Raw genomic sequence first — 27993 nt, 5'->3', positions numbered from 1 at the left:
TCTCAATCAACTTCCTCCGCTCCCAGTCTCTCCTCCTCACCTCCCTACTCTCTCACACATAATCCTGCTCCCCTCACCCTGACAGACTCTCCTCACCTCCCAACTCTCTTACACAGTCTCCTTTGTCCCGACTCCCCATTAACACCATGACTTTGGGAGCACTACTGCACTCATTCATTAATCCCTGCCTTCTACGGTTGAATGGCGGGAACCCGATTACCGAGATTTACCGGGATTTACCGCCCAAAACCATACCCTTTTCCCGGGATAAATAAGTGCGAGAAACTGAAAATATTTTTTAGGAACAGCACTGCGTGAAATCCAAATGTTAAATGAAATGTTATGTCAAAAATCAGGCTTCTCTACGGCCTCTGCATGATGAATCATCGCTCACGGTGGGGTCAGACAGCCCATCTCAGTATGGAGCTCAGTTCACAATGCATGTAGACCTATCATCTTATCATGGCCTATATTTGCTGCAGCATAGCCTATGCTACAGTAATATAAAACAGAATGCGCGTCTAATTTACCCATTTACATCTGTCTTTTTCGTTGCTTTAAATCAGTGCACGTGTGAGCACTCTCTCACAGTGTTCTCCCTCTCCATCAACTCCATTCAAATTGCATCCAAAATAGATAATCCTGTTCTAGATTGATAAATAGCCCAATATATAGATGTCCTAGCCTACTTCTTTCAGGTAATTAATTCAATGCAGTATTAGGCTTATATTTAGCTAATTAATTATGGGTTATGCATAATAAGTTTCTAACTTATAGCCTCTGTCTCTTGTGCAATATGCAAGCGCCTGTGCTCTGCTGGCCTCTCCTTAGCTCTTGGAGTCCCATGCAGAAAAACTAGACTAGAATAGCTTGACGGACATCTTTTTTTAATTTATTTTTTTACATTTCTTATACCAATAGACTATTTGAAGAGGGTTGCAAGCTCTTTTTCGCTGAATGTTGAATACAGCAGCCAATAGAACTCACAGCTAGATTGAAACGAACGCAAACGTGCGATGGAGGAAGGCTATAGCAGTTATTTATTCAGGCCCATAACCATTCAACCTTTATGAAGAGAAGTGAAAGCCTTCTGCAAATAATTCTAGTCCTATATTATTCAAGGATGTCATTAGGGATGAAGATGGGGACAATGGAACTTATTTCATTTACCTGTTGAAAGCAAGAAAGTAATAAAACAATAGAGAGAGAAAGAGGAGCTAGGTTAATAACATTAGGGGAAATATTATTAAAGGTACTGTATATACAGTATGCATCAGCCTACTAATTATACCAATGGGCCCTATTATATTTTCAAATTAAAATTGCTAGCCTGTACTTGTAGGCCGCATGTGCTGCACCAGAATCACGTTCTCTTCTGGTTTATAATGGTTTGAAAGATGTGCCTAATTCCAGTCCATATAATACAATACAGTAATACAGTTCACACTCAATACGATTAACCTACTGGAGCTAGTTCCATTTATTTACCCAAGAGAGCATATAGCTAGCTACCTCTATGGGCTTTTCTGTTTTTCTGTTGTGCGGAATGTGCAGTAGCCTAAGTCATATATATATATATATATATATATATATATATATATATATATATATATATATATATATATATAGGATAATGGCACAATCATTTGGGCTTTTTGGGGCTTGGGCTCATTAAATGTCATTAATTTAGGGCTCATAAATGTATTTAATACATGGCTCATCAGGCTCAGGTAGCATCAGGTTTTAATTGTCATGCTGATCAAAGCAATAATCAAATCTAGACATATTTATAATGCTTTTGAATGACACCGGTTTCGGCAGGAAATAACGGGTTACCTGGGAGAAGAGTGATTTATTCTCGGGATGGAACAATTGTAAAATACAGGGAAAACATTCAATCCTACTGCCATCCTTAGGCCACATTACTTCAGACAGACTGTTTGCATTTTTGTCAAAAACGGATAGAGCCTTTTACATTGATGGACCACAGAGATGTCAGATGGGCTATCTGTAATTTGTCTGACATTTCATACATGTCAAAAGTTTAAATTAGTGTATTTTTTAAAAATGTCTTTAATTAATCTTTGTCCAGGCCAATGGTTCCAGACCCTTCCACTCATCTTTTCCACTGTTCACGTTTTTTTACTTGGTCGCCTGTAACTGAACCTTGTTAAACCACATACCTTTGCGTGGCTGTGACCCTCTTCAGGGGTGGGTCATGGGGGTTATTAATACCCAAAGGAGCGGGTCAGAGGGGCTGGGGACTAGGGGTGTGGTGGGTGTCCCAGGGAAAGTGAAGACTAGGGGTGGTGTGTGTGTGTGTGTGTGTGTGTGTGTGTGTGTGTGTGTGTGTGTGTGTGTGTGTGTCAGGAAGAGTGAGGATCAGGTGTGTGTGTGGACTAGGGGTGAGTTGTGGGAATGTGTCCCAGAGGAGGTGGGGACCAGGGGTGTGGAGGTGTACATTACAGAGCTCAAGGAATGACAAGAACACGTGGTGGGCAATCAGACAGTTCTTTGGGAAAGTTTTTTAACTTCTGTAAAGTGACAGGCATGAGTGAATGGTTTCACCACAGGCCTTGGTGTTGTCCTTACTTTTCCCACGCACCCATGTCAACATACACGCGCACATAGAGGAACACAAATATGCAATTACACACACACCAAGTCTCTCACACACCAGCCCGGTTCATGCATCATAGGTCATTTATTTCCATGTTCATACCAGGCCTGTGACTCAAACCAGCCCTTCCCCTTCCCCTTTAACCTTAAAACCTAATCCAGTCCAAACTCATTCTCCCTGCCTGTCCCAATACACTGCGATCAGAGCCGGCTGCAGACAATCAGCTAGGGGGAAATCAGATTTTCACATTTTTATTCTAGATTTATAATTAAATTAAATATATGCAACGAATTTCCACGAACAGGTTTCTGTGCCAATGCGCAACACTCAACCAATAAGCAACGCATACCGATTGCCGATTTGAGCGCTTATCATCATGGTTTGCGTTTTCGTCACAACAATCAAGTATGTCAATCTCGACAAAGACAAAATACATCCCTCCCTACTTAGCACCGAAGGCTTGGTTTGACAATCTCCGAATGTCATTAAACCTTTTGGTGTTTTGTAACAGATGTCTATTGCCATTAATCGAATGGCCGTTGCGCAGTTAGGATGCTGAGATTCTATTGGTGGATGAACATGCGCAGGTAGCCTACAGGAGACTTTTGAAGTAGCCTGATCAGATTAAAACATTGTGACTAGTTGTGTCTATGCCACACAAGAAATACATTTTAAAAGTTAAATGACAAATATTTAGGAGCACAGGATGACTTCGGAGAATGATGGGCAACAGACAAGTGCAGCAGCATCAGAAGTAAAAATACAGCCAGACTCTCATGCTACTGTGCCTTTCTAGAATCTTTTGAGAGTCGACCCACAACTGATCCAAAACGTTCAAATGACAGGGTTTTTGCCCCATTATTCAAATGACGTTCACTGCAGTTTACAGCCTAGAGTAGAATTGTACTGAATTGAAAACAACAATACAATTACTCATTGGATCGTGGTGTTATAGGCTAGTCTACGTAGAATAATTGTATTGTCCCTAAACAAGATCAATAGGGTAGCTTCTTGAGCTGTGTGTCTTCACTGCTCTTTCATGTGCAACGATGCACTTGGCCTCTCCACAGCATATCAACTATTCCTCTAGATTGTGGATTATATTGAAAATTGGCGCATTTGAAAATGTTTGAATAACTGTCCACGTGTAGTTTCTCCGCCAACAAGCAAATTATATCAAAAAATGTCTATATCACGTGTCAAACTGATTCCATGGAGGGCCGAATGTCTGTGGGGTTTTTCGCTCCACCCTTGTACTTGATGAATGAATTAAGGTTACTAATTAGTAAGGACCTCCCCTCACCTGGTTGTCTAGGTCTTAACTGAAAGTAAAAACCATAAACCCGCACACACTCGGCCCTCCGTGGAATCAGTTTGACACCCCTGGTCTATATCAATATACTATTCCCCATGGTAGAAACATTGTCCTATTCTATTGGTCAGCTTGCCATTAGGTGCGAGAAAGATAGTCTATTCCAAACAAACTCTGGGACAGTTGTGGGACGATAGATCCCAAATGCATACATTCAGTAGCCATAAACTACATACAAAAAAGTGGTGTGCGTTGTGCTCAAGTATGCCCACCGTTATATGCACTTTAATGGTGAATGGGAAGTGCACTTCAATTACCAGTTGAGAAATAAAAATAGCTATTTTTAATTGTGGCTATCAAAAAAAAAGTTCACGTGATTTCATTTAGATTTGTTGCGCAATGGTTAGGTTGATAAAATCACGTTTCACTCCAACAGCAATGTATAGCAGCAGCTCTTGCTCTGTCTGACAGATTTTCTGGTTAAACTGGGCTCATATCTGTATGCTGTGCATGTGTGATAAAATAAGAATCATAACGACTAACGAAAATACTAGGAGTGTGCCGACATGGCCATACGCGTATTCGTATCTGTACATTGACAGTTGATAGCCGAATCGGATGATACTCGTGATCTGAAAAAAAACGGAAGTGTTTTAATATGCGTGTGTGCAAAATACTTCCCTGCACCTTCTCACTGCAAAAAACGCTGCAGATTTGGAGCAACGTGCAGAGGGGTGTGTGAGTGTCTCTGTGTGTCCTCAATTTGCAGCTGGCAGCCAAGTTTGCTGTCACTCAGTCAGAATGAGCATCAGCGTTTCATCTTTTTCCCCTACCCTTGCTCCGCTTGTTAGATATTGACAGCTTGATAGCAAACGCCCTTGCCGTGTGATTTATCATAGTAGCAGGCAGCAGCAATCTAAATGATCATTCCGAAAACATGCAAGGAAATTATGAAGCAAGTGGATGGAGAAATACAGCTTCACTCTATCCAAATCAGACCAGCAGGATCAATGTGCAGCCCGCCCTTCTCTTTAAAGACAGACAGTTGAGTTATTTAGACCGCGTCGAACCTCTCACATGACTAACTGACATGAGAAAGATGCGTGCTGGCATATAGCATGGTACTCAGTGATGTGTTGTGTTTGCTCCAAAAATAACGCTTTGTATTCAGGACATTCAGTTCTTTGCCAAGTTGTTTTGTGCCTTATTGCAAACAGGATGCATGTTTTGGAATATTTTTTATTCTGTGCAGGGTTTCCTTCTTTTCACTCTTTCATTTAGGTTAGTATTGTGGAGTAACTACAATGTTGTTGATCCATCCTCAGTTTTCTTCTATCACAGCCATTAAACTAACTGTTTTCAAGTCACCATTGACCTCATGGTGAAATCCCCGAGCGGTTTCCGTCAAAATCCGGCAACTGAGTTAGGAAGGACGCCTGTATCTTTGTTGTGACTGGGTGCATTGATACACCATCCAAAGTGTAATTAATAACTTCACCATGCTCAAAAGGATATTCAATGTATGCTTCTTTTTGTTTTACCCATCTAGGCATCTACCAATAGGTGCCCTTATTAGTGAGGCATTGGAAAACCTCCCTGGTCTAAGTGGTTGAATCTGTGTTTGAAATTCACTGCTTGACTGAGGGACCTTCCAGATGATTCTGTGTGGGGTACAAAAATCATGTTAAACACTATTATTGCACACAGAGTGAGTCCATGCAACTTATTAAGCAAATGTTTACTCCTGGACTTATTTAGGCTTGCAAATAGCAAAAGGTTTGAATACTTATTGACTCAGTTTTTCATATATATTTTTTTATTTGTAAACATTTCTAAAAACATAATTCCACTTTGACATGATCTGTATTGTGTGTAAGCCAGTACTATAACACAACATCTCAATGTAATCCATTTTAATTCCAAGCTGTAACACAAGATGTCGAAAAGGTCAAGAGTTATGAATACTTTCTGAAGGCACTGTATGTGATGGTGCGTTACTAACGGCAGCGCCGCTTTATCAAAATGTTCATATTGATATTTCAGGCTACGCCGTGAAAAACTGTATTCATGGGACACAAATCCAAAATGTATGCAATTGCAAAATGTAATGGTTCTAACCGACAGAGTTCCCCTAACTTGCATGGTTCTGCAATGGGATACGCGTAGGCTAATAGATCTACTTCTTCCGTGCGCATTTGGTATCCAGCTGTTTAGTTAGACCTAGTGATGTTGTCAACCATCATCAGTTGATCCAGGAAATATTTTTCTGACAAACAGCTGTTGTGATAGGCCTATAGCACAACATGCAAAAACAGCCAGTGCGGGGAAAAAGATGTTCGGAAGAATGTCCAGGATATTTTGATTTCTCATTCGTTGCACCAGTGAAGACAGTTGTGATCGACGTTAGATCCAATTCAATACCCCTACATTTAAAATGATCTGCCATTGTCTGCTTGATTGACAGCAGGGTCTAGAAGATTTAACAGAGAAAGCATCAAGGTAATCAGATCATGTTTTCATATGTTTCTGTGCGTCGGATTGGAAACTGGGTCTAGGCTACTGTGCGCAATTGTGTAGGATAGCCTACGCTATTGTGCGAACACCCAAAGTATTTTCCTTTTATTATTAAGGACATTTAATGACAACAAATAAGTAGCCTAATGGGCTTACACAAAATGTACGCAGTGTAGTACCTTCGACAGAACGCACGTAAGCGATGATCAGGGTGTTTCTTGGGCTATTTTGATATGTAAAGTGGATAAGATGCGCAATCTGTGTTCGACTTGGTTAAATCGGAGATGTCGGAGTCTAACTTCATGGAGAAACTTGTTGCTCAAACCTATGATAGTGTTGCTGTAATGGAATGTATCGGCGATTTGTATTTACAGTTAAGTCCCCTCCTGTTCCCTGATTATGAGGTGATGACCACCACTCCACTACCAGTGTCAACTCTTCTGTCATGAACTGAAGCCATATCTCATGTGCCCTCGTCCACTGGTACATTGAATGTTTCCTCTCCAAGCACTGTGACTAGCCCTGTCAATGTTCTCTCATTACTGTATGTAGAGTCAATCACATACACAATCATTTGTTTATTTAAACAATACATAGAAACAACATCACACAAACATCAACTACATCACAGATCTGCCCAGACTTAGAGTACCAGTCAAAACTTTCTACATTGTAGAATAATAGTTAAGACATCAAAACTATGAAATAACACCTATGGAATCATGTAGTAACCAAAACAGTGTTAAACAAATTATATTTATATTCTTCAAAGTAGCCACCCTTTGCCTTGATGGCAGCTTTGCACACTTGGCGTTCTCTCAACCAGCTTCATGAGGTAGTCACCTGGAATGCATTTCAATTAACAGGTGTGCCTTGTTAAAAGTTCATTTGTGGAATTTCTGTCCTTCTTTAATGCGTTTGAGCCAATTAGTTGTATTGTGACAAGGTAGGGGTGGTATACAGAAAATAGACCTTTGGTAACAGACCAAGTCCATATTATGGCAAGAACAGCTCAAATAAGCAAAGCGAAATGACAGTCCATCAATACTTTAAGGCATGAAGGTCAGTCAACACGGAACATTAAGAACTTTGAAAGTTTCTTCAAGTGCAATTGCAATATAGGCTCTCTGCCATGTATTGTATAGCTAACCTTTCATATGAATATCCTTTTCTGACTCAAATAGAATTCCCTCAAGATTGCTCTGATGTTCAAAAGATTTACACATCTAAAATTTGTGATATAAAACTGAACACCTCAACCCTTGTCTTGCAATGAAGTCAAGCCTCTGAACACCAAGTCATACCTCATACCCTAATTCAAATCACTGCTGTGATCCCTTCCCAACACTGTAAGTAACCCTCTCATTCCCATTCCCCATAATAATTAGTCTAACTATTTTTTAAAGCACTTTGTCGTCTTTTTGTGGTTCGCGCCTATACTGTGGGTCTCCCATCCTCCAAGAATGTTAAAGTCACCAGCCTCCACTGGTGTAGATATAGGAGAGGAGACAAGGCAAGAAAGTCACTTTACACTATTGAGATGTCCCCATGTCTCCTCTAGCTCCCTCACAAAACCTTAATATAGACATGGAAAGCGCATCTCCCTCTAAAACGCCAATGGACACTGGGACAGAAGATGTTTATTTTTTTAAATCATGGGTGTCAAACTCATAGTTTTGATGCCTGTTACCGACGATCATATCACGCTCGAAGTCGCTTAGGTCACTCGCTTTGCCCACTAACGTTCAATCGAACAGTAGCTGAATGCCTCGATGCCTGTCTGCTTGCTTTATATAGCAAGCCACAGCCACGTGACTCACATGCTGACCAGACCGGACACGTCGCGTGCGACGCAAAATAAACATAGAAATCCATGTTATTCAATTATTGCACCCACACTGCTCACGCGCGCCAACGAGCATCTGCGTTGCCAAGGGCTAAAATAGAACTCCTTTCTATTTCTGACGCCGATCACGCTGAAAGTCCTGCCTCTCCCATCACATTGGTTTATAGAAGCAGGTACCCACGTGCCATCTCCTCATTGGTTATACCCACGTGGGTGATTGAAAGACGAACTGTTTTGCCGGTAGTTGTGGTAATACTATGAAAGTTTAGATGCCAATCACCATATAAGTTCAAAGATGAAAAAGTCTGGAAGGAGGAGAGATGACTAGAAACGATTCGGTTGGCCGTTTTATGTGTGGATTAATTGGTGGAGTAGAGGAGCTTGTGCATTTCAGGTAAAATAACTCAATGTTTATATCCCAGGACAAATTAGCTAGCAACAGCAAGCTAGCTAAATAGGACAAATTAGCTAGCAAGTGCAAGCTAACTAGCTAAATTGCCATACATGTTTAATGCTTTTCGACCTGTCCCCAAATTGATGTAATTGGTTCAGAGTTTGTTTTAACCTGCGTGTCGTGATCGCGTTTGGTGTAGGGGGACAAAATACATTTATGCACATTTTATATTAGACTTGTGCCGGCTAACATGCATATCTGCAATCTCATTGGCTGAAATGTTTCCGCCTGCTCCAGGCTCCTCCCACCTGCCTTCCACCTTTTCTGACATTTCTTTCAGAGGGGTTGGTTTAAAGCAGAAGTCAAAATTTGGTTGGACCTTGTGTACAATTGACAAATAAAGTGATCTTAATCTTAATTTATTCCCATTGTTAGAATGGAGAGTCCTGTATCTTCTCAGTGTATAGACAATATTTGACGCTGCATATGTCGGCTCAATCGGAAATTACCTTTACATTTCAAATCGCACTATAACGTGGATCTTCCGAGGTCTGGATTGAGTGTAGGCCCAAATCCACAGGGACATAAACCAGAGAGTTGTGCAGATGGAGAGGAATGAGAGAGCAAGACAGCCAAAACCTGGATATTAAAGGGATACTTTGGGATTTTGGCAATGATCCCAAAATAACTAGCATTAGCGCAATGACTGGAAGTCTATGGGTATTTTCTAGCATTAGCTCGTAAAACTACCTCGAACTTCCTTCATGGATATCTACTACCATGCTAGCAGATACCCATACACTTCCAGTCCCTGCGCTAATGCTAGTTAGCGTTGGCTCGCAAAACTGTCTAACTTACTTAATACTGGATACAGATACATAAAAATGGTATCCACGAGTTTCTGACTCTGGGGAAGTAGATAAAAAGGCAATGACAAAATACCAAAGTATCCCTTTAACTCGAGTCCAATCCTTTTATCTATTCAAAAACAATCCCTCGCCCCCCTCTCCCTATCAGTGGTGTAAAGTACTTCAGTAAAAATACTTTAAAGTACTACCTAAGTAGTTTTTTGGGGTATCTGTACTTTACAATTTATATTTCACAACTTTTACTTTTACTCCACTACATTTCTAAAGAAAATAATGTACTTTTTTACTCCATACATTTTCCCTGACACCCAAAAGTACTCTTTACATTTCAAATGCTAAGCAGGACAGGAAAATGGTCCAATTCACACACAGCAAGATCTCTGGTCATCTCTACTGCCTCTTATCTGGCAAACTCACTAAACACGAATGCTTTGTTTGTAAATTATGTCTGAGTGTTGGAGTGTGCCCCTGGCTATGCGTACATTTAAAAAGAAGAAAATCGTGCCGTCTGGTTTGCTTAGTATAATGAATGTGAAATTATTTATACTTGTACTTAGTATATTTTAGCAATTACATGTACTTTTGATACTTAGTTGAAGTCAGAAGTTTACATGAACGAGTTTTAATGACTCCAACCTAAGTGTTTCAACCACTCCACAAATTTCTTGTTAACAAACTATAGTTCTGGCAAGTCGGTTAAGACATCTACTTTGTGCATGACACAAGTAATTTTTCCAACAATTGTTTAGACAGATTATTTCACTTATAATTCACTGTATCACATTTTCAGTGGGTCAGGCGTTTACATACACTATACTATGTTGACTGTGCCTTTAAACAGCTCTGAAAATTCCAGAAAATGATGTCTTCTGATAGGCTAATCATTTGAGTCAATTGGAGGTGTACCTGTGGATGCATTTCAAGGCCTACCTTCAAACTCAGTGCCTCTTTGCTTGACATCATGGGAAAATCAAAAGAAATCAGCCAAGACCTCAGAAAAAAATTGTAGACCTCCACAAGTCTGGTTCATCATTGGGAGCAATTTCAAAAATGCCTAAAGGTACCACGTTCATCTGTACAAACAATAGTACGCAAGTATAAACATCATGGTACCACACAGCTATCGTACCGCTCAGGAAGGAGACACGTTCTGTCTCCTAGTGATGAACGTACTTTGGTGCAAAAAGTGCAAATCAATCCCAGAACAACAGCAAATGACCTTGTGAAGATGCTGAAGGAAACAGGTACAAAAGTATCTATATCCACAGTAAAATGAGTACTATATCGACATAACCTGAAAGGCCGCTCAGCAAGGAAAAAGCCACTGCTCCAAAACCACCATAAAAAGCCAGACTATAGTTTGCAACTGCACATGGGGACAAAGATCATACTTTTTGGAGAAATGTCCTCTGGTCTGATGAAACAAAAATAGAACTGTTTGGCCATAATGACCATCGTTATGTTTGGAGGAAAAAGGGGGAGGCTTGCAAGCCGAAGAACACCATCCCAACCGTGAAGCACGGCGGTGGCAGCATCATGTTGTGGGGGTGCTTTGCTGCAGGAGGGAGTGGTGCACTTCACAAAATAGATGGCATGATGAGGAAGGACAATTATGTGGATATATTGAAGCAACATCTCAAGACTTCAGCCAGGAAGTTAAAGCTTGGTCGCAAATGGGTCTTCCAAATGGACAATGACCCCAAGCATACTTCCATAGTTGTGGCAAAATGGCTTAAAGACAACAAGTCAAGGTATTGGAGTGGCCATCACAAAGCCCTGACCTCAATCCTATAGAAAATGTGTGGGCAGAACTGAAAAAGCGTGTGCAATCAAGGAGGCCTACAAACCTGACTCAGTTACACCAGCTCTGTCAGGAGGAATGGGACAAAATTCACCCAACTTATTGTGGGGAGCTTGTGGAAGGCTACCAGAAACGTTTGACCCAAATTAAGCAATTTAAAGGCAATGCTACCAAATAAAACACTTTACTATTATTCTGATATTTCACATTCTTAAAGTAAAGTGGTGATCCTAACTGTCCTAAGACTGGGAATTTTTACTAGGATTAAATGTCGGGAATTGTGAAAACGGAGTTTAAATGCATTTGGCTAAGGTGTATGTAAACTTCCGACTTCAACTGTATGTTCATATAGATAGAGGTAAAGTGACTAGGCAACAGGATCGATAATAGAAATTAGCAACAGCGTGTGTGTGTGTGTCAGTGCAAGAGAGGAAAAAAAAGGATCAATGCAGGCAGTCCAGGTAGCCATTTGATTAGCTATATAGCAGTCTTGTTTAGCAGTGTTATGGCTTGGGGGTAGAAGCTGTTCAGGGTCCTGTTGGTTCCAGACTTGGTGCACTGGTACCGTTTTCAGTGTGGAGGCATAGAGAACAGTCTACGGCTTGGGTGGGTGGAGTAGTTGACAATTCTTTAGGCCTTCCTCTGACACCGCCTTGTATAGAGGTCCTGGATGACAGGTGTTGACTGAAGCCTAGTGTCTTTGCTCCTATTCCTCAATGCCAGACACCTGGTATAAGACCATAGGAGTTGCCTAGCTCTACCTCCCCCACAGCATCAGTAAGCCTACCATTTTCCCATGTTTGTAGCCTACTAGAGTATAAACCATATTCAAGGGCATGTGTTGAGAAGGAATCAAAGGAGCACAATTACAATCACACACAGATGCCCACCAACATATGCACACACGCAATCTTCTTCTTTAAAACCGAGCTAAGGCATGTCTGCATTTATGTGCTCAGTATTTCTCTCATATCTAAAATGGATTTATGCTCCCTGCAACTCATAGGCGATCAACCCCCACTATTTATCATTGACAGTAGGCTACAAATTGTGTGCCTGCTGTGCCCAATGAGAGAGAATTGATTTGACCTTGAGAATTTGAGGAGTATAGGATGTAGAACTCTATGAACGATAAATAAATTATAGCATGACTGACTGCACGGAGTAGTGGCCAAATAGCTTCGCTCTATTACTGTATTGCAGAAACAAAGTGTCACTAACCATAACCTATCGACATTTTTGGCAACATAGTTTCAAATGAACCTGGATCAGATACAACCTGGAACAATTATATCATCCAATGCCTTCAGAAACTCATCGAAGCTTCCAGATTCCGGAGACCCACTACATTTCACAGTTCTGTGTGTCACAATACTTTCCAATAGTTTATTGTAGAATTAAGCCACACAAAATCTGCCTATACCTACTATGAATGAAATAAGAAGGGTGATATGACAGGATGAAACAGTGTATGCATGCCCCATATCCCTTGCCAGCCTCGTGCGAGACTGCTTCTCAAGAGGATACAAGGTGCTTTATAGGTTACTCTAAGAACAGTTTAATTGCACTGATTAGGGGGACGAAATTGGGGAAGTGTTGGTAAGGCTACAGGCCGATTATTATTTGGATATATCTAGAATGCTGTAATCCCAGTTTATTAATTCCATTGCGATTTATTCCGATACATATTAGCCTACTGACCTAGTTAAAGCAGCCTAGATTCGGCTTGTTAGGCTCCGTCATTTAAAAAAATGACAAATCGGTTTAAAAAAGTGTAATCCCCCCACAATAGTTAATGACCTAATAGTTAATAACTCGCAAATAACTGAGCAAAAAAAGCCTATTTCGAGCCATGTGTGGAAACATTGAGAGAGAAAAAATGATGAATGGACACAGTTTAAAATATTTATTCCAATATTTTAAGTCCGGGGACATAAGGACACCATGTATTCGAGGCTATAGCCATTGCAGTTGATGTGTAAAATAAAGTCAGTAGATCAGTGACCGTAAGGAATATTTGGTTATAAGGGGGAAGGTGCCTACAGAGGGGAAAAAAACATTCCGATCCCATTAGATCAACTTTGATTGGCTGTTGCCATTATTGCGGCGAAAATCACAACGAACAAACGTCTCCGTTATGTAGGCCTACTTTAAAAAAAAAACATAGGCTATTTATTGAATGATCAAAATTAATATACACATTTGCATCCAAGGCTGCATTCACATTGATCAACGATTAAATCCGGTCAATGAGCCTTTGTATGGCTATAAAATTGTCACATCAATGGGAAATCTAATTGTTTGAATATGCAAACCCGATCAGATCTCGTCACAACCCGGTTTCTTACCCCAGCTTTTAGCGGTTCGGCCAATAAACTCTCCTGTTCGTGGGTTGTAGATAGAATCTTTCCAGGAGGACGTCTGCGGTTTGTCTCCGTCCGCGGCGGGTGTCTCCTCCTTGGTCGACATGGTTGGCTTTGGGTTGTTCAAAATGAGAAACCGTAGATGGTTAATAATGTTATAATGCCGAAACGGTTAATAAACGATGGATTGCCTCTGTTTTATATAAAGAAAAATCATCGACTGTTATTTCCGACCCAATATAGCCTAGTCCTTTCCGGTTACCCTCTCCACACCGCTACAGTACTGCAGCAACTGAGCTGGAGGAGAATTCGCGTTAGAAGCATCTCAGCGCATGCGCACTTTCGGCATTCAAAACTCAAGAGGGGTGGTTCATTTGATTTGTTATTTATAATCTTAAAAGGTTCTATTGATTTTAAGTAGGCTAGATTGGGATGGCCAACTTTGATGGGATGGGACACACAAAAAAAACGGAACTTGTCATGAGGGGCCACAGTGGCTGTGTGTCTGCCTACCCACATCCATACACCTCAAACCTTGTCAGCAAAACATTTTAGCAGCCCCCCTCATGACAGCTAAGAGAAACAATTTAAGTTTTAAAGTTCATTTCCTACAATTCTGCACATTTTCTCATGGGGCATAGAGAACATTTTGCCGTTTTATTAGCAAGTTTGCTGCAATTCAATACATTTGCCATGGGGCGGAGAGAAGATTTAGCCATTTTTAATATGATAACTGATTATTAATGGGCCCCACCCAGTCGGTAATTCGATCATGCTTACAAGTTTAGATAGCTGGCCACTAGACTAATTTACCAATCATAATTATTTTTGCTGAAATGGGCTAATTGAGTGATTGCAATGCACAACCAAATTTAGAAATTGCACCTTGTGTATTGTATTATTCTAACTCTCAACAGTAAGTTGAGACCCCGACTGTTATTTTGTGAAAATGGCCCCGGCCTATCCCTGGTCTGAGTTGCCCATCCCCGATTTCGATATAGCTTTCTGGTGAGGATCGAGAAGGCTGTAGGCATATGGCCAATGACTAACCTATATTTGTGATCAATAGCCTTTTATTTGATAAATATTCAGTGATGGCAATGCCGCATCCATATCAATCTATGATGCTGGTTCTTCACTTTGTCAGTGTTTATATGTTCTGTTAACGCCGTCATGGAGCCTAGAGTTTAGAGGTCTGAAGGGAAAAAAATCTGATGAAGCCAGCTGCAACTGGAGGGTTGCTGTCATCAGGGGTGTATATATTACGCCGATTCTGTAAAACGTTTCTTAAACGGAACGAAACAGGCAGGGACCTACCTGAACTTGTCTAATAGAAATTAATTTTGGTGGAAAAATTGAACAATTTTGTAACTGTTTGGACTAATGATTACACCCCAGTATCCTAGATTACCTCGATTAACCTTTACCCCCACACAGTACCCCCTGTATATAGCCTCGTTATTATGTAATTTTTGTGTGTTACTGTTTAAAAAAAATAAAATACTTTAGTAAATATTTTCATAACAATTTCTTGAACTGCAGTGTTTGTTAAGGGCTTGTAAGTAAGCAATTTCACTGTAAGTTCTACACCTGTTGTACTCAGCGCATGTGACAAATACAATTTGATGCCACTGCCATCTCCTGACCTTTTGCCCTTGAGCAAGGCACTTAACCCATACACTGCTCCAGGGATGCTGCACTGTGGCTGATCCTGTACTTCCAACCTCTCAGTTTGCATGTGTGTTACTTGGGTGGGTCTCTCCAAGAAAATTGATAATTAGGTTCCTCTTTAGCCAGAGGAAATATCTAGTGGGAGTGAGCTTGCAACTGGAGGGATTCTGGCATCAGAATCTCAGGTGCCTAGTACCATTTGTGACCTTGAAAAAGCCACATCACCACTAACCTGCTCCGGGGCACTGCTCTGGGCTGACCCGAGGGGCTTCCAGCCTCTTATGAAATAACTGGGGTGGCAGGTAACCTACTGGTTAGAGCATTGGGCCAGGAACCTGAAAGGTTGCTGGATCGACTCCCCGAGCTGACAAAGTAAAAATCTGTCGTTCTGCCCCTTAACAAGGCAGTTAACCCACTGTTCCCCAGTAGGCTGTCATTGTAAATAAGAATTTGTTCTTAACTGGCTTGCCTAGTTAAATAAAGGTTAAATAAAAAAACAAAGACATTTCAATGGAAAATAAAGATTGTATAGTTTTGAACAAAATGGTCACTAGCACACTAGCTAGGGTAAAGTAGTGTTTCAGTATTACAAGGCAGTTCAATCAAACTGCTCTGGATTTAGGAACGGATATAAACAATGTGGGTATTCTGGGACTCCGAGAGCGCAGTAGCGGTGCGTGGGTAAAAATCACTGGGGAAGCCAAGCCAGAAAAAAAGCCATATTACAATCTGTGTTGTGATAATTGATTGTTTGCTCTATAACCTGTTAGCTCATATGCCTTGCCGCCATGATACAGTATATAGGCCTAAGGCCGAGACAATAAGAAGACAGTGGCAGAATAAATTCCCAAATCCAATGAGCAACCTCTGTCCGGTGAAGTCTACAAAACATATTGCATATAAAAAAACAGTTACATGACCTACAGCATGGTCAAGCAAGTTAATGTTTCCGACATTTTCGGACTACTAAACAACTGTTGATTTAGAACCACGGAGTTACCGCAAATTGAAAAGGAAACAGGAGCTGCCTCCACAATTCCAGCACCATTTCAACATCATCAAATCACCTATGCTTTGTCTAATACAGTGACAAATGAAAGATACTAGAAACTATTTAGTCCAATCAACGTAAACGAAATATGACGTGGCTGTTCATGGTTCTGATGTGTGTGTGTGTGTGTGTGTCTGTGTGTTCGTGCAAGTACATATTTACTAACCTTTCTAACCTTACAAAACAGTCTATGACTTTCATACAGTACATGCTTTCATTTTTTGTTGTCACAGGCTACCTGGCTAAAATGCTTGCTCACAAACCTAACTTCCTCTCATGGGCAACGTTAGCTTGTTAACATTAGCCTTCTACATCTAGCTACATATTGAACTTGAATCCTCTCAGTCCAGGGGCACAATCCAGGCTGCATCACATCCGGCCGTGATTGGGAGTCCCATAGGGGCGGCGCACAATTTGCCCAGCGTCGTCAGGGTTTGGCCGGAGTAGGTCGTCATTGTAAATAAGAATTTGTTCTTAACTGGCTTGCCTAGTTAAAAAAAAGGTCAAATGAAGAAAAAAAAAGAAAAACAATGTATGAATTTATGGTTGGATCAGATGCCGAGCCCTAGATGTAAGTGTGAAGTTTTACAATGGGCACATTCAAGTAGTCTAAAGTGGTTTCCTCTCCAGTTTCTATGCCTACTCAATTAATCTGCACTAATGCTTTCACCTATCCCATGATTTCAGATCGGTGCAGAGGAAGCTACTTGAGACTATTGAGGTGCACCCATCTAAAACAGAAGGCCTTGGCAAGGCTGAGAGAGGATTTCACTCTGGGGATTTCTACTCTCAAAGGATTACGCTCAAGGATTAAAGAACGGGTCATAACATTTTACCTACCCACACACTTAATAATTTAGTCACCAATCAAACCAACATCTTACCCATTAAACCAAGAGGACATTTTCTAAATCAGTGTTTCTAAATCCTGGTCCTGCGGACCCAAAGGCTGCAAAAAATGTTAAGGCAGCAGCACCACACCCAATTCCACTAATCAACTCAATGATTAGTGGAATCAGGTGTGTAAAACAAAAATGTGCAGCCCTTTGGGACCCCAGGACCAGGACTAAGAAACACAGTCCTAAATAGAAGGCTTACTGACACAAGGAAATGTAGTGTCCAAGAGATAAATACCTAAACTTGGAGAGAATTCTTCTTGAAAATACTGATTTAGCCAAAATTATAATGACCCAGTCATATCTGCAACCACAAAGCAGAACATTCTAAAAGAGAGTACACACATTTCCCCAAGTACAATGTCCACTGAGTGGAGGGTCTAACGTGCTCAAGGGTCCAAAGGTCACAATGACACAGAGGTTGTGTTCAGGAGGGTGCAACGCATTGAACGGAATAGGCCATTACATATCGGCACAATGATTATATTAAAAAAGGTATTGATGATAGACTAATAATGGTTCACACTTAAAATAAAACAACATTTACTCATAATGTACCCTTGGTAGGGCTAATACCTGGGTTAAAGGTTACTGCTGGCATCTTTCCACACAGTTGCATCTAATGGCTGACATTAAACTGCAAAAAATATTAAAGGAGTATCATAAGTAGCGTAAAAAATATATATATTTTACAGAATGTTTTGGGGTGGTTCAAAGAAGCCTAGAAATCCCCTTCTATTAACCTAAACAGACCTTAAATTAAAATGCAAACTTAGAATAGGATCGGACGGGATCCCATTGATTAGACAAACATTGCGTTAAAGGAGGAACAGAAAGTCAAACCACTAGCATACATCACCACACGTACTATTCCTATACGTTTGACATGTTTTATTGTAACAGGGAAATAAATAAGAAGACATTTTCAATAATCCTGAAAAATATTCGATCACGAGTCTGTGGTGTGCCACGGCAGTGTGAGCGTTTTTATGCACAGCTTCACTCCTCTAGCACTTATGTAGAGTAGAAAATGACTACAAAACATTGCACTCCATCTAAAAACAGACCTTTTTTTCCGGGAGATTACGCAGATATCGCCTCTTGGCAGAACAATTTGGAACCTTTTCGCCACTGCAGGAAATACAGGGGCAGCAGCCATGAAGACATTTACAAAAATAACAACAAGAGAGAAATTAAGACAGAAACAGATATATAAATGCTTCTAAAATATCATATCATAGACCTGAATGGCTGGCAACCTATTTCCTGTACATCTGGCCACATCCCCAGAGAACTCCCATTCCCCATGTGAACAGAGTAGGAGATGAGAGTCCTGTCTCAGAGAGAGAGGTATGGTGCATCACTGATGCCTGGCTAGCTGTCTGTCCATCAGTCACTCTGGGGAAGAGGGTTTGTCGTCATCATCGTCCTCCTCTTCCTCGTTGAAGGAGCTGGGCGTCTGGCCTCGAGACTCGGAGAGGGTGGTGCTACTGTGGCTGTAGCTCCTCCTTCCATTCAAAGAGGCAGAGTCCAGGTCATCTGGGAAAGAGCTGAAACACGACAACCCACACCACTGGTCAGTCACTTCAGTTCTCAAATTAAAATCAATCATGCCACCTTAAGTCATTTATATGGCTTGAGCTTTTCTGTTATCAGTAAGGTGTGCAACAAAACATTTTGCCACACAAAAACAGAATAATTTCCTGGCTACATCCCAAATGGCACCTTATTCCCTATATAGTGCACTACTTTTGAACAGAGCCACAGTGTTCCTATTTGGTAGTGGATTGTGTTCAAATCACAGTTTTGATTGAAAAGTTATGAGAGGTAATCTACCTTGTTTGACGGGTGCCTCTGGCCATGCCTGTGGGAGGAGAGACGAGGACAGATTGAAATGACAGAAATGGCCTGTTTCCACACACGTCAAAAATGCTTGTCAATGAATGCCATTTTCCAGCTCTCACCTATGATGTAGATCTCCAGGGACCTGGGAATGAGGGACTTGGCCAGGACGAGATTGTCTGCGGTGCACTTCCCACTCTCCAGGGACAACCCCATGCTCTTCAGAATCTCTGTCGTAGTGGATCTCAAAGGTGTTGTTGAAGTTGAAAAGGTATTCGCATCGACAGTAGGGACGTCAAACGTTCAGCCTGCTGCACAGACCATATGGAAGCTCTAGTCTGGAGTGACTGGTTAAATTGTGTTTTTAAAATGGTTAAAGTAGGATGAAATAGATGTCATTGTAATAATGGGTGAGTGTGCTACATTTACTGTCATCATATATTAAAATATAGAATTACTTTGACCTATTTCATTATGTTATATTACGCTAATTTGTCTATGGTGGACAGAAGGTGTTACTACATTACACAGACTAAAGTTTTCACCACACAATATTACAGGAAATGCACATACTTTTTACCTCAGAATGGTTAATTGTTAGTATTAAAGTTTATAGTCATCACGATCTCACAAAAAGGATTGCTTAAAACAGATTAATATCTGAGTTTTTTTGTCATACATGTCAGTCTGTAGAGGGACGCAACTGTCATTTTCAGACCACGGTGGCAAAAAAATTAATAAATATCCACTCCTCCTATAAATGTCTCTGGCCTGACATGAATTCATGGATTTGAGGGTTATGCTATCAGTAAAATGAAAGCCAAACCCTATCGCTATTTATTAAACCGATGTGAGGTGGTGATCCTTCACATTATCCTGTAAAAAAAGTGTTGTTTCCTTTCTTGGCTATCTACCAAAATAATTGTCTCAAAGATACAGTGCATTCAGTCAGACCCCTTCCTTGACTTTTTCCACATTTTGTTACATAACAGCCTTTTTCTAAAATGTAAAAAACATTTTTTCCCCCTCAATCTACACACAACAGCCCATAATGACAAGGCCAAAACAATTTTTTTGAAATTTGAGCAAATATAAAAAACAGAAATACCTTATTTACATAAGTATTCAGACCCTTTGCTATGAGACTTGACATTTTGCTCAGGTGCATCCTGTTTCCATTGATCACCCTTGAGATGTTTCCACCTGTAGTAAATTCAATTGATTTGGAAAGGCACACACCTGTCCATCATACACAGTTGACAGTGTATGTCAGAGCAAAAACCAAGCCCTGAGGTCGAAAGACTTATCCCCAGAGCTCTGAGACAGGATTGTGTCGAGGCACAGATCTAAGGATGGGTACCAAAAAAATTTATGCAGCATTGAAGGTCCCCAGGAACGCAGTGGCCTCCATCATTCTTAAATGGAAGAAGTTTGGAACCACCAAGACTCTTCCTAGAGCTGGCCATCCGACCAAACTGAGCAATCGGGGGAGAAGGGCCTTGGTCAGCGATGGGATCCCTGGTCTTTCTGACAGAGCTCCAGAGTACCTTTGTGGAGATGGGAGACCTTCCAGAAGGACAACCATCTCTGCAGCACTCCACCAATCAGGCCTTTATGGTAGAGTGGCCAGACGGAAGCCACTCCTCGGTAAAAGGCACATGACAACAAGATTCTTTGGTCTGATGAAACCAAGATTGAAATCTTTGGCCTGAATGCCAAGCCACACGTCTGGAGGAAACCTTGCACCATCCCTATGGTGAAGCATGGTGGTGGCAGCATCATGCTGTGGGAATGTTTTTCAGCGGCAGAGACTGGGAGACTAGTCAGTATCGAGGGAAAGATGGACGGCGCAAAGTACAGAGAGATCCTTGATGAAAACCTGCTCCAGAGTGCTCAGGACCTCAGACTGGGCCAAAGTACACCTTCCAACAGAACAATGACCCTAAGCCAAGACAACGCAGGAGTGGCTTTGGGACATGTCGCTCCCTATCAAACCTGACAGAGCTTGAGAGGATCTGCTGAGAACAATGGGAGAAACTCCCCAAATACAGGTGTGCCAAGCTTGTAGCGTCATACTCAAGGCTGTAATCGCTGCCAAAGTACTGAGTAAATGGTCTAAATACTTATGTAAATGTGATATTTCCATTCTTTATTTTTAATACAAAAGTTTTTGCTTTGTCACTATGGGGCATTGTGTGTAGATTGATGAAGGGAAAAAACGATTTAATCAATTTCAGAATAAGGCTGTTACGTAACAAAATGTGGAAGAAAGTCAAGGGGTCTGAATACTTTCCGAATGCACTGTATACACAGTGTACAAAACATGAATATCTGCTTTTCCCATGACAGACAGACTAGGTAAGAGCTATGATCCCTTATTGATGCTACTTGTTTAATCCACTTCAATCAGTGTAGATGAAGGGGAGGAAACAATTGAGACTTGGATTGTGTATGCGTGCCATTCAGAGGGTGAATGGGCAAGACAAAATAATTAAGTCCCTTTGAACGGGGTATGGTAGTAGGTGCCAGGCGCACCAGTTTGAGTCAAGAACTGCAATGCTGCTGGGTTTTTCACGCTTAAGTTTCCCGTGTTGAGTGTGAAGCTAATCAATTCCAGTCGAGTGACCGCTTGGTAAATATTGGTGCGTGTGCAGTTTATAAGTTACTAATTTAGTAAAATACAAGTAGTGTGAACAAAAGTGTGACACGTGTGTGTAGGGAGTAACTTTCATGAATTGGTCTTCAAAATACTTATTTCAGCATGTTGATTATTTATCTGGACATCTAAAACCAGTGTTTTGACACTTGGCCATGAATCAAAAGCCATTACAACAGGAAGCAGCAAATTTTCAATCTATGTTTCAGGAATATAAATGGTACGTTTTAATATTATTTTTCAACAGGATTCTACTTTATCAGGTAAAAACTACTGAATGAGAACAAAAACGTGCTATGACTTATTGATTTTGATGATATTAGTGAAATCGTGAAAATATATGTTTGTCCTGGCTACCTACAGAGAGTCGGCGATTATTGTGGTAGCCATCCGTATAAATCGCATATATTTTAATCACGGCAAAACCTTGTGATCCTAACTGAATTTACTCTTAGCACTGCAGGAGAAGTGTTGGCATTTTAATGATAAAGGCGCAATGAGCATGTGTGTTATGCTACTGTGGCATTTGGATAAGCGATTCAGTAATAAGTGACCTGGACTTGTCTTTGTAATAGGCATTAGGGTGAAGACATTGCGGTGACACATACTTGTTGCTGGAGATGGAGCAGTCGATGACGGTGTGTACGTCTGTGTTGAGGACGATGAAGGGGAGCTGGATGACAGAGCTGGAAGGGGAGGGGGGGGCTTTGTTTCTCTGCACTAGGTTCTTGAGAGATTTGCTGTTTGAGGAGAGACGAGCAATGTTTAGAAACACATTTTAGGTGCATTTGATTTCGTTCGCCTGGCTACGGTATTCCATCAATCTTCCGTTGGTCCTAAAGTGCAAACTTTCGAACACACCTATCCACACAGACAGTTTTAAATACATTGTTACTACAACTACAGCTAATCTTACCAATACATACTTCAAAAACTTTTATCCCCACATACACATTTTCAATCTCTGAAGGTTGAGCGTGTATTGTTCATGAGTGGAACTACATCATACATGGGCGTGGGGCCACGAGTCTTTCCTGGTCAGGTTATGTGGTCAGGAAAAACACCAAGCCCTAGTATATCGTGGCTAAATCGATTCTGAGGGAAAACCTCAGAGGAATAGGAGCTTAGACTGAAGCTTAAATCTCGCTTTAGAGTGAGTAACCTTCATTAGGGCAGAGCAAAATGTAGCCACAACACACCATCAATCGGAGATGCAATGAATGACAACTATCCGTGGTGCGGTACATTTCAAGAAACAGACTGCGAATACATTTCGGTGATCGCCAAGTCTTTCTCACAGGGAGAAGTAATAAATCAAGAGAACTCCGACCACGCCCACATCCACACCCTCTGGCCCCCTGGGAACTCCAAGGGGTCATACAAAAGTTCCCTTTCATATGCTATTGAGATGCTAACGATAAGCTGTTTTTTTTCAATGGATTTATAGATGGACAGCTTCCTAGCTCATCACTCACGACCAAGGCATCGGACTTTCCCCTCTCTCCCTCGCACACACACAAAGAGATAAGCGTACACACACACACACACACACACACACACACACACACACACACACACACACACACACACACACACACACACACACACACACACACACACACACACGTACCTGCAGTATGAGTTCATCCAGTTGAGTTCTCTTCTACCTGATCCTATTCAGGCGTTTCTGTTTCTCCACCTGATTAGAGAAACAGTTTATTAAGCATTTTAGAAAGAACTGGTATAACAACTGTCTAATAGTAATACATCACATAAAGAATCTCAAAGTGCTGGTAAAGCAAAACAAACAAGCAATTTCAAAAGAAACATACAAAAGTAGCTAGATCAGCATATGGAGCTATTTTGGAGTGCTTCTTGAAGCCTCCAATGGGTGGCCATGGTCATGACAGGGTCTGGAAGTTATTGACTAGATGTAGATGGTCAGCGGTGGTGCTGGTCAGTGTACTGTCTGTGCCCCTCCTCCATCCAACCTCCACCTTAACGCTGTGCTCCAACAGAACCCTACCCATATCCCACCACTCAGACAGTTAGTGTTGTTCTTTAAGTAACTGACCAGACTAAAGCAAGACAATTACTATTTGTATTGTCAGACAGTAGTGATGGATTGCGAAAGTCCTCTGCTGTCAAAACAGGCCAGCTGTAGGAGTACTCTACTCTCCATCTCCCCACTCCCTTATTCCTAGTCCTCCACCAGAATGGGTCACTGTGTGTGTTCGTGTGTTTATCGTGACAGATCTATATTCTGCAGGAAGTTGACACATGATACAGATGAGAACTGAAAGGGTCTTTCGTTTTTCTTCCCATTTCCTTTGTCTGTGCTCCCCTCACCCCTTTCTCTCCGTCCCCCTGTCCCTCTTTTCCTGCGGTGACAGTGACAGATGTCATGGGAGTGGCTGTCAAGGCTCACTTTCAGCTTCCAGAGAGAACTCTGCTGGTTTAAAATGTGTGTGTAAGATCACCTTCAGGTTTTGACAATCCTGGGCTGAGTTGGTGGGCAGGCCAATCCAGTGGATCTCCTTCTTCTCCTTGGAGATGATGTTCATGGCCATCAGCACGTTGAGGGCGTCATACACGCGCCTGCGGATGTTCTTCTGGTCATACACCTGCTGGGGAGGGAGGGGGAGAGAGAGAGAAGAGTGAGGAAAGATCAAATGAAAGAGAAGTGAGTAAAGAAAATAGACCAAAAAAATAAGAGAAGAGCAAGGAAACAGAATAGCAGAGAAGAGGTTATGATTCTAGGCTTGTCTTGGGGGGGGTCAAGGGTCATCTCATTAGTAACTGCTCCATGGTGTGTGTCCCTGGCCAGGACTACCCACTACCCCTCCGGAGGCGCACTGACTGCTAGCCTAGCCCTCATGGTTAATCTGTTTTTAATTAATGATACTTTTTAACATTCCACAGGAAGTAAGCAGATTAGGGCTGGGGCCAAGCAATTTTATGGGGCCATGTCATTATTAATACCGGAAAGTATTCAGAGGTTGGCTCCCTCCCCACTATTAAAAGAGCCTAACTTTCAGTCGGACTCCTCCAACACAATGCTTTGGGACGCAAGGGAACCGTTTGCAACATAATCAACATTCCATAGTCTCTATGACCTCAAAGCTGTCATTCGTTAATTGCTTATCTTGAACAGCTTATGAATGGAAAAACAAACGTATCTAACATTTAGCTGCAAAGAAAAATGCATCGCTGTTTTGCTCTAATGTCAAATTGGACATATTTTGTATTAACTTTTATTAATTCAGGGTAGCCCAATGAGACCAGGGTCTCATTCCCAATGGTGTCCCGAGTACAACAATTTTCTCACAAACAAGAAGAAAAATGTACATTGCAAATAAACAAGAAGAATTAAAAGAACCACGTGTTGAGTGTTATCCACTAGCCTGTTGGCCAGATCGGTTTGTTCTTTATTTATGCATGAAAGGGGACGTTAGAGGCATTGGCTAAAGTATAGTCAGAAATACTTTATCATTCTACTGGCACAATGGGTTAGAGGACCACGGGGCTTGGCAACACCAGGGTTGTGTTCATTAGGGCATGCAATGGAAAATATAACTGAAAGACAAGCACCGTTTTCTCCAGGTAGTCCCTGCCTGTTTCATTCCATTTTCTTCTGTTTGGTGCCTAATGAACACTACCCAGGGTTGTGGTTTTGATTCCTGCATTGGCCACATATACTGACTGTGTCACTGTCAACCGTAAGTGGTTTTGGATGAAAGCGTCTACTCAACTATCATAGTATTTACGGACTCACCGAGTCTGTGGCCATGACGGTGGTGGAGTGGGTGAACTCAGCCACCAGATCGTCGGCCACCTCGTTCAAGGACGTGTTGCCTTTCTTCTGCACCTTTGCACACGCCTTCATGGAGAAATGACTCGGGCCCTTCCCGTTCTTATCGCCCTTCTTCAGCCGATTGCTGTGGTGGAGAGATCACAAAGAAGCAACCGACACATTAATGATTAGACGTCTAGGGCTATCTGTTACACAGATCAAATAATCGTTTATTTGTCACATACACAGGACATAGTAGATGCAAACAGTACAGTGAAATGTTAACCAAGATGACACCGCACACACACACACACACACACAACTCTAAACACACACACACACACACTACACCTCCAACTCTACACTTATTTGTCAAACATCACCACACACAGGCTCATAAAAATCTAAACGATATACCACTCAATGGACTCAGTGGATCAGACAATACAATGTATACAATAATTCCAAACTAATGTGAAATGATGAGTTTCTCTCCAACAATGGCACAAGCAAAAGCACACTTGTGAAAACCATGACACATTAACATAAGCATGATGGAGTTTGGCATGTATGTGAAGACCATAGATCGTGCACCCGCTAACGCTTTGGACACTCGCCTTCAATGTGTGGTCTCAGAATCATGTGACGCGCGCTCATTTAGATGCACCACTCATTGATGCTTCAAATTAGTGTATGGCTTTACACTCAGTGCATATGCAGAGCAAATGTGTCGATGCGTACTCATAATACTTACACTGATATTGGTGAGTTTATTTTAAACTATCCCAAAGGCTGAAGGGTAATAGCACTATTGGGTATAGACTATAGTAATGGGGTGAGTCCCAAATGACACCCTATTCCCTATATAATGCACTATCCCACAAGGTTCTGGTCAAAAGTAGTGCACAATGTAGGGAATAGGGTGCCATTTGAGACGCACCCATGGTTGTGGTTGGAGCAGCATTTTCTACCCCTCTACACTCCTAGAGAATTTATCAGATGAGTGCAGTTTTGAAGGCTGAATCTCAATTATTAGGAGTGTGTGTGTGTGTGTGTGTGTGTGTCTCTCTCTCTGGGAATCACATATCAGACTCCCTGCATTAGCACACACACGCACCTTGCTGCTAGCTAGTTCTTTCCATTGAGGTTATGCAGTGTGTATTTGTGATTATATCACTGGCCATTCAGAACAGTACAAAAAAATCAAAGCATGTCGAATGCTGGAGTCACGGCACGCTGCCACACAAGTCCTCTTCCATTTGCTGTGTTGCAGGCACACATGTCCTCCTTCTCACAATGGCTCCAGTGTAACATGGTTCCTCTAGCTCCCTGTAGGGCTACCCCCCAGGGAGAGGGGAATGGAGGAGAGGGATTCTCGATTTTCATTACGAGTCACCGCCTAAATATGTAACTGAAGCACTGTTCATAATTTCAAGAGGATCAGATGTGTGTGTGTGTACACACACACACACACACACAGTACAAAAATCTCATTCTCAAATCAGCAGAAACAAGAGAACTTTGGGCGAACGTGAATACAAACAAGAGAAAATCATCTGTTATGAACCGTTAGGCTACATGAGATGAGCCGCCCACACAGCAGTGATACAATCACTTGCTCATTCAGGGGCTCATTCTCTGTGATTTACGCACCAAGAGAAACTGAGGGGGGGGGGGGGGGGGGGTAGTGGAGCATGGAGAGGGGGGAAAAAAGAATGCGAATATGCATGAGTGCATTTGTGTGTGAGAGAAAGGGAACAGTGAAAGAAAGGAACAGAGAGAAGGAGAGAGCAGAGAGTGGACAGGGAGAAAAAACGAGGGAGAATTAACAAGTAGACATGCAAAGACAGACGCACACACGCAGCCAAATGAGTGAGCAATCAAGTGTCCACTGACAAACATTCCCCATCCTTGCAGTACACAAACATATGCACCCTCTCCCACACAGCGCAGTTCACTCTAACACCTAGTACAGTAGAGAGGAGGAGACAACTTCAGAGCCGCTCGTTACATAACTGGCTCTCTGTGGAGCACACACACACACGCAGAGGGGACGACTGTGTGTGTGTGTAGTGTATGAGGTAGGAAGTGACGATGGGTAAGGCGCAGCGTGGTGGAAGCTTAGGGTTCCAGTTGTCAGGACATGTTAGTTCCAGAACCCCAGCTAGGGGGGAGAGAGAGAGAGAAAAGGAGAAACAGGCTGGTGGTGAATGTGCCATAACAGATAGAGGGATTGTAATCAGTCGGTGTGAGGAAGAAACAACACACTCGGTTACGCAGAAACGCACAAACAACAGAGGCACTTTTTCTCCTTAGCAACAGAGCTGCCGCTCTGCACCATGGCTGGTGCTGTATTGGGAGTCTG

At 41.8% G+C, this 27993-nt stretch overlaps 3 protein-coding genes across 3 annotated transcripts in view; all 3 read right to left on the bottom strand.

Moving 5' to 3' along the window:
- The window catches only part of atp1b3b (ATPase Na+/K+ transporting subunit beta 3b), a 29939-nt gene extending 15907 nt beyond the window's left edge, over positions 1 to 14032 (bottom strand). The window contains exon 1 of the mRNA XM_029714394.1: positions 13705 to 14032. Coding sequence (XP_029570254.1) covers positions 13705 to 13825 — 121 coding nt within the window. The 5' untranslated portion in view covers positions 13826 to 14032. The remainder of the gene's footprint in view (positions 1 to 13704) is intronic.
- A 3824-nt stretch (positions 14033 to 17856) lies between these two features.
- On the bottom strand, positions 17857 to 20167 carry LOC115162893 (transcription factor Dp-2-like). The gene is made up of 3 exons (XM_029714393.1): positions 19302 to 20167; positions 19174 to 19201; positions 17857 to 18887 (listed from the first exon to the last, which is right to left on the bottom strand). Exons 1-3 carry the CDS (start codon positions 19393 to 19395, stop codon positions 18731 to 18733), a joined length of 279 nt encoding a protein of 92 aa, XP_029570253.1. The 5' UTR covers positions 19396 to 20167; the 3' UTR covers positions 17857 to 18730.
- Positions 20168 to 21930: 1763 nt separating this feature from the next.
- Positions 21931 to 27993, bottom strand: part of LOC115162891 (transcription factor Dp-2-like) — a 32818-nt gene continuing 26755 nt past the window's right edge. The window contains exons 4-7 of the mRNA XM_029714392.1: positions 25611 to 25773; positions 24316 to 24462; positions 23466 to 23534; positions 21931 to 22575 (exon numbers count right to left, since the gene is read on the bottom strand). Coding sequence (XP_029570252.1) covers positions 23499 to 23534; positions 24316 to 24462; positions 25611 to 25773 — 346 coding nt within the window. The 3' untranslated portion in view covers positions 21931 to 22575; positions 23466 to 23498. The remainder of the gene's footprint in view (positions 22576 to 23465; positions 23535 to 24315; positions 24463 to 25610; positions 25774 to 27993) is intronic.

The sequence above is a fragment of the Salmo trutta genome, chromosome 26 (genome assembly GCF_901001165.1).
Source record: "Salmo trutta chromosome 26, fSalTru1.1, whole genome shotgun sequence".
In the NCBI taxonomy this organism is placed as follows: domain Eukaryota; kingdom Metazoa; phylum Chordata; class Actinopteri; order Salmoniformes; family Salmonidae; genus Salmo; species Salmo trutta.
Note: the sequence above shows the minus strand (reverse complement) of the source record. Positions and strands in the feature narration are given on the sequence as shown.

What these genes read in the sequence shown, in the direction of transcription:
- LOC115162893 (XM_029714393.1), bottom strand. Translation starts at nt 19,395, where the DNA reads ATGGGGTTGTCCCTGGAGAGTGGGAAGTGCACCGCAGACAATCTCGTC. An exon ending in CCTGGAGATCTACATCATAG is followed by an intron (nt 19,202 to 19,301) that starts GTGAGAGCTGGA and finishes CTCCTCCCACAG; the next exon opens with GCATGGCCAGAGGCACCCGT. An exon ending in AGAGGCACCCGTCAAACAAG is followed by an intron (nt 18,888 to 19,173) that starts GTAGATTACCTC and finishes GTCGTGTTTCAG; the next exon opens with CTCTTTCCCAGATGACCTGG.